This window comes from Corapipo altera, unplaced genomic scaffold, assembly GCF_003945725.1.
Source record: "Corapipo altera isolate COAL_440 unplaced genomic scaffold, ASM394572v1 64, whole genome shotgun sequence".
NCBI classification, from domain to species: Eukaryota; Metazoa; Chordata; class Aves; order Passeriformes; family Pipridae; genus Corapipo; species Corapipo altera.
In genome coordinates, this window is record NW_020884893.1 from 10,968,523 (window position 1) to 10,975,163 (window position 6,641).

Sequence of the window (6,641 nt, forward strand, 5' to 3'; positions counted from 1 at the left end):
GCTGGAGCTGCCAGCAGGTTAAAAGGCTACCAGTGCAGGTGGGTTGGAAATAAGTGTTGGCAAGGCCCTTCCAAGATGTGGATTGGCAGTGGCCGGGGATGATCTCAACCGGAATTTCTGCTTAAGGCTTTTATTGGCTGTGTTTTGTTGTTAGAATCAAGTTGGGAATCATGTAAATTAACTGCTAGCATTTGATATGCTCTTTTAAATAGGGATTCCAGCTCCAGCTGTCTACTTCGTGGATTATGTCACCAACTCCTTATATCTTGAAGATATTGTGGACTCAGTTACAGTTCAAGATCATATTTACTCTGTACAACGGAGTGGAAATGATACCAGCAGCCTCCAGGACTTAGCAGAGAAGATGGGTGAGCTGTTAGCAAGGATGCACGATGAAGATATTATCCACGGGGATCTCACAACTGCCAACCTCCTTCTGCGGCCACCCGTGGAGAAGCTGGACTTGGTGTTGATAGACTTTGGACTCAGTTTTATTTCAGGTCTTCCAGAGGATAAAGGAGTCGATTTGTATGTTCTGGAAAAAGCCTTCATTAGCACTCATCCAGATACTGAAGTGATGTTTAAGGCTCTGCTGAAGAGCTATGCTGCCACATCTAAAAAATCTGGTCCTGTGGTCAAAAAGCTGGATGAGGTGCGACTGAGGGGAAGGAAGAGATCCATGATTGGGTAGAAGAGGGCAGGGTTGGGGATGGGGAAATATTATGTTCTGCAGATAGGGCTATTTATATTTCTAGTTGGGTTTATTTCACATATTACTATTTTGATAACTGTGTCTTCAAATAAATAAATTTGAATGAGTTTAAGTGTCCTAAAGTAACCAAAGTAATTGTGAGATGGGAGCACAGCCAAGAGAGAAACAACTAAAGGTCACTTCTTTCTTAAATGTTAAGTATTTAATCTACAAAGTAGTTTGCAGTGTCATTCCACTCGTGTTCTTTGTGTGGTTAGAATCATTCAGAGTCATCTTGCTCAGCCTGCAGACCATGAATTTGTGGGATGTTCTTACCTGGGGGTACCTCAGGTAATCTGTAAAAGGTAACTGAGAAAGAGAAATGTGTTATTTTAATTAAAAAAAGTGTTATTTTTCTCAGAAGACTTTACAAACGAGGCATTTAAGTCCATTATAAATGACTCTACACGTCCTGAATTTTTTCTGGAGACCTGAATTCCAGGACATGGGCAATGCTGAAATACAGCACTAAACATAACCCGGGTTTATTTTCTTCTGGTAGTAATTTTGGCTTTTTTTTTACTTTCAGTCTATAGATCTTCCTTAAGGAAATAAAAACTTGTTAATCAAGAACACTTTCCTGCTGAGAAACTTCCACTTTAAGCAAGAAGTCTGCTGTTAATTTCCATTTTTTGCTGCTTTATAAGAGGGACTGCCCAGTTGGCAGAGAGGTGGTAATACTCTTTCTTGTAATGTTTTCTCTATATCAGTTCTTTTTCTGGGTTACTCTGTCTCATGTGCATGTAAGATGTCCCAGAGGAAAAGCCTTACACACCCTGGGTGGGTTACAGGATAATTGGCCCTCAGTGCTGTGGGCAGGTTGGGGTGCGAGTTGTGCCCTCGCTGAGTGCGTGAGCTTTGTCATTTACTGCAGGTAGTGATGGAAAAGAGACAGTGAACTCCTCCCTGAGCGATTTGCTGTGCTGGGCAGCCTTTACCCACCGGGAAGATCTTCTGTTCTCTGGTGCTCTGTCTGAAAATGGATAAGAGGGAGCAAAGTGTGCCTCACCCCTCCGCATCCATGGATGTGTCCCGTGCGGATCTGCATCCGTGGGGGAGAAGGCAGCTGCGAGAAGCTGTTCTGCCAGGCAGGGGAGGGGATTGAGGGCTTCTTCCTCAATCGAGCAACGCGAGCGAAGGGCTCTGGGCCGGCGGGACCCCCTCGGGATTTTTCTCGGGCGCGGAACGGGGCGAGCGGGCGGCCCCGCGAACCACAAGGCGCCTCCAAGGGTGCGCCCTTACTCCGCGCGGTGGCGCCGGCGCAGCGCTGCCGCCTCCCCCCCCCGCTAGTGGCCGGTTCGCGTCCCGCAAGTGTCCTAGCGCGGCGGGCTGCCCGTGCCCGGCGCGCATTCACCTCTTGCCAGAGGAGCCGCCTGGGCGAGTGCCCGGCCCCGGCGTGTGGGGTTCGGGTTCCACCGCCCAGCCACAGCTTTGGCTGCGGCGAACCCACAGCGACGGGGTTCGTTTTTACCGCCCGCGGGCGAGGAAGAGCCGTGTGTCCGTGCAGGGGCTGACGCTGCTGAGCGCTCTCCTGCCTTCCCCTTCCCGGGAGCGGGGCCTCGTGGGGCGGTGGGAGCAGGAGGATGTGAGCAAAGGAGGCTGAGCCGAGCCCCCCGTGCCGGAGGAGGCTGCACCCTCCGGCCAACATCTGTACAAACACCGCTCTCGCTGTCTCCCGGTGATGCCAGGATTGAGTTCTGTTTGCAAAGCCCTTTGAAGAAGCCTGTTTCTGACTGTCGTGGTGTTTATTAAAACGCAGCTCCCCCCGCGGGACAGCGGAGCAGAAACAAAGCCGATCCACGGGGAGCTCTCGGGGCCGGCAGCCCGTGGTGAGGCCAGTCCTCCCGGGGGGCTGGTGCGTGGGACTGGCCTTCGAGCGGGGGCTCCTGAATTGGCCTCTGCTGAAATCAGCTCTGTGACGGAGCTTCAAAACAAAGCAGAACTTTACCGGTCACGAAAAGCAAAAATGTTTTGCTTTCTCACTGCAGGATAAACTCCTTCTCCTTATGTAAGTGTTACTTTTCGCACATCTGTGTCACGGCTTGTTGATATTTCCTCTCGATCAGCCTGATGTGTCGTTTGGTTTGTTGTAGTGAATGCTGAGCTATTGCTGTTTGAGGATGGAAAAATCTCAGCAGGTGCTTGTCCAGCAAAGAGGACACTCCAGACCTGCAAAATGTCCACCCCACGTCTTCTTGCAGTCTCAGCTGTATCACTCCACCAGCCCATCAGGAGCTGGACTCAATCCTTGTGGGCTCCTTCCAACTCAGGTTATTCTGATTCCATACCTGCAGCAGCAGTTCACTGGATGAAAACCACTGCTTCCCTGGCTGGTTCATGGGGCAGGTGGAGTTTCCAGTCTTTGTTTGACTGGGAATAGCCTGACATACTGCTGTGTTAGCTTTCCGTGCATCTGTGTGGTCATAAGCGACACTGTATTATTATTATTATTAATATTTTTAATTATTATTATCCATTGCATTATTAATTCTCAGGCTTTATGTCCAGTGCATGTGCATTCCCATAAGGAAAATGGGACTCCTATTTTCTTCTCTTTTTTCACATGAATGGTTTATCTGCTGCAAATACAATTTCAAGCCATCAGTGTTCTTTCAGAGTTTGGTCTGACTTTATAAAAACAGTCCTTGCAACCCAGTTTAGCTCATTTGAGTTTAACTGGAGAACCAATAAAACAAAAGCTACTCTTTTAAGTGAAATCAAAACAATAATATTTGGAAAGAGGTAAATGAATGGAAGTGGGAAGATGACAGTCAGTCCCACCCTTTTCAGAGTACGGGTCTGGACGCTGAGGATGGTTACAGCTCCATGTGACACTGGCAGAAGTGATGTCCTGCCCTGGCTTACCCAGAGAGGCTGTTGTCACCAGCTCCAAAGGCTGTGTTGGCCTTCAGCCTCTCCAAAACCTTCCTGCTTGCCTTTGGGGGGACCCTGAGACGGTGGGATGTGAAGGGTGATGTCTCCTGGTGCACCCAACCACTGGGGGTCTCTCTGCCACCATCACTAGCCCTGGGAAAATCCGTATGTTTAGGGAAAATCTCTGAACAGAACGTATTTCCAGCTGTGTGCTGGATGGACAGCTGGTCACTCTGGGGCCTTCTGCTGCTTGAATCTTTCCACTTCTAAGAACAAATTGTTGTCTCGGGGGACCAACTCCAGACCTGCCAGGAACAGCTTCATTTCCAGGGGCTTCCTCGTGCCTGCTTGATCTGGCTCCACACCTGGACCAAAGTGCCACGACACAACGAGGTGCAGATAAGCTGCAGAAAGAGGAGCTAAAGGAAAGAGGGAAGAGAAATGAAATGGAAATAGAGGTGTTTTATTGGCAGCATTAGGATTTCAGAGGGAATCACGGGTTATTGATGGAATTTCCTTTTCTGTTTATTTTGGTATCTGACCATCACCAGTGATTTCTGTGGTGGGACTGGGAACCAGCTTGCGAGCTCGTGGATACCAGCCTGACTTCAGTTTGGGGTAATTATGCTAAGCTGTGTTTGCCCACTGATGCCATGAGGGCAGAACTGAACTAAGGGGATTTTTTGAGATAAATGTGAGTTGTAGACCTATAGGAGCACTAAGAGGAAAAAGGGACATGAAAAAAGACCCACATACAAGCAAGGAACAGGGATGAAGATACTGTTGCATAATCTGGGAATGCTGTTGCCTTGACTTTTGGACGGTGGCAGCTCTGTGCCTGTAATTACTGTGTGTATATATAAAAACTGTGCATACAGCCTATATGCTGTAGCTTTTTCCAGTGAACTTTTTTTCAGTCTAGGCCTTGATGTCTGCAGGAAATTGATATTTTCCAGTTTTGCAAGATGCAAAACACTGATAACCTTTTGCAACCCTGCTCTCCCATCAGTGCTGATAGGAAACCAAGTTAGTGCAATAAAAGCATAAAAGCTCATTTGTAACCCCGGGTTCACTCCGTGAGGGTCACTACAGATAAATAAAGCCTCTCCCTGGCCCAAGCACAAACAGTGTCCCACAGTGGTCTCTTTGGGCACTATGCAGCACCTCTTTCTTTTGCTAACAAACCAAACTTACTTTAAGTAGCACAGAATAATGGCCAGGAGTGCAGTGAGGTCTGATCCCAGTGATAGCCATGGAGCACAGGGAAGGCATAGCCAGGGCAGCTGCAGCCGCTGCTGGCACTGGAAATGGGAGTGATAGAGATGGAGCTTACAAGAAAACAAATTAATTAAACATTTTTTCCCAGCTGAAGTCCAGGAAGGCCGAGTGAACCAGCATGTAGCCCCTGCACAATGTGCTCGGCTGGGAAGCACTGGAGGCTGAGCCAGCATCCACCCTGCTGAGCCGAGAGGGGCCGGGTGGGATCGGGAAGGGACTGTGTAGGCAGGGACGTGACTTGTGTCTTGGAGGGGAATGTGCTGCTGGTCCCCTCACCCTCCACACTGCCAGAAGTCTGTATCCTCACAAGAGAAAGAACAGACTGTGACATTGGCAGCTTATTATTCTGTTGGAGCTTTTTTTGACTGACAAGGTTGATTTTGAGAGAAGAAGTTTTGTAGAGCTCCTTTGCTCCGGCATGTGACACACACTCATGCAGGGGCTCCCAGCCTCTGGCTCGTGGGTATTTTGGGTAAGCTGAACCTGTTTTAGGCAATTCTGCTTTCAGGCCGTCAGCCATCCATCTGCCCATCCTCTCCATCACACACCACCACCCGAGTGATGAAGCAGCTCGTGCTACCCCAGCCCACTGCAGCGGCACCGAGGCAGCGCAGCGACCTCCTACTCTTTTTTTTTTTTCGTAGTCATGATAACTTTTTATTCACTCTGTTGAGCAGTAAAAGAAAGGCAAGACGAAAATCCCCATGGCTTTCCCTCGGTCAGCTCTGTGCTTTCTCCCGGGCCCCGGCAGAAGGCGCGTTTGCCAGCGGGGCCGGGCGAGGCCGGGCGCCAGGAGGATGCCGGATCCTCGCGTTGCCAGCGGCCCCCGGCAGTGCCCGGCAAAAGCCTTTGTGCCCGTTCTGCTGTTTGAAAAGAGCCGCGGTGCTGATGCCGTCAGCCTTTAGCCCCTGCCCGGGATGGCTGCGGGGATTAACTGGTTTGGTACTATTTGTGCAAAATTATGTATGTGCCGTTAAGGAGAGGGAAGGGAATGGAGGAGGTGGATCCAGACCCAGAGCAGAGTCCACTCAGACAAGGGTGCAGTCCTGTCTTTGATGCTGGTTGTAACACCACACTCTTCCTCTCTAGTTTCTTGTGCCAGTGATCCATGGTTTGTATAAAGAGGACAGAGCTTTCTGGGTTCTGCTTTTTTATCCAACGCATTTGACTCCAACTTCCATGATGCTCTAGGAAGTAGTATCAAGGAGTAGTAACTCTTCAGAGAGCTGATTATTGGTGAAAGGAAAGGGTTTTTCTGCTGAACATGAGTTTTATACATCTTCCATATATATAGGGCCAATTTACCCAAGATTTCAATATGTTTGAAAGCACTCAAAGGATGCTGGTGAAGTACTAAGGATGCTATTTTGCTTTCCCATTTTTCTCCTCACCACGCAGCTGCACTTAGCCTCCAGTTGTGAGAATCCAGGTGATGCAAAAAGCAGAGAGAAAACCCAGCTCCCTTGACTTTGATCTCTTGCTCATCTTGATAGTGCAGCAGCTCTGTCTCCTGGGATGTTTGCTGCTCCCTGCAGTCAGGTGGAGACCAGCGACCTCCTCAGTGTTAACTGAAGTTCACCATGGTCCGGGAGAGGGGATCCTGTCCTGTCCCATGTACTCCACCATTTTCTTTCCTATGACCCCAACACAGGGCAGAGCTGGCAGGGAAACCCTCCCTCAGAGTTCAAACCGGGCAGCTTTTTCAACTCATGATTGAAGCATCCTTAAGGTCCATCCT

The 6,641-nt window shown here is 49.2% G+C and overlaps 1 protein-coding gene across 1 annotated transcript in view; it reads left to right on the forward strand.

Moving 5' to 3' along the window:
* The window catches only part of TP53RK (TP53 regulating kinase), a 1,572-nt gene extending 489 nt beyond the window's left edge, over positions 1–1,083 (forward strand). Inside the window, exon 2 of the mRNA XM_027646142.1 lies at positions 213–1,083. Within this exon, the coding sequence (XP_027501943.1) occupies positions 213–691 (479 nt within the window). The 3' untranslated portion in view covers positions 692–1,083. The remainder of the gene's footprint in view (positions 1–212) is intronic.
* Positions 1,084–6,641: the final 5,558 nt, after the last annotated feature.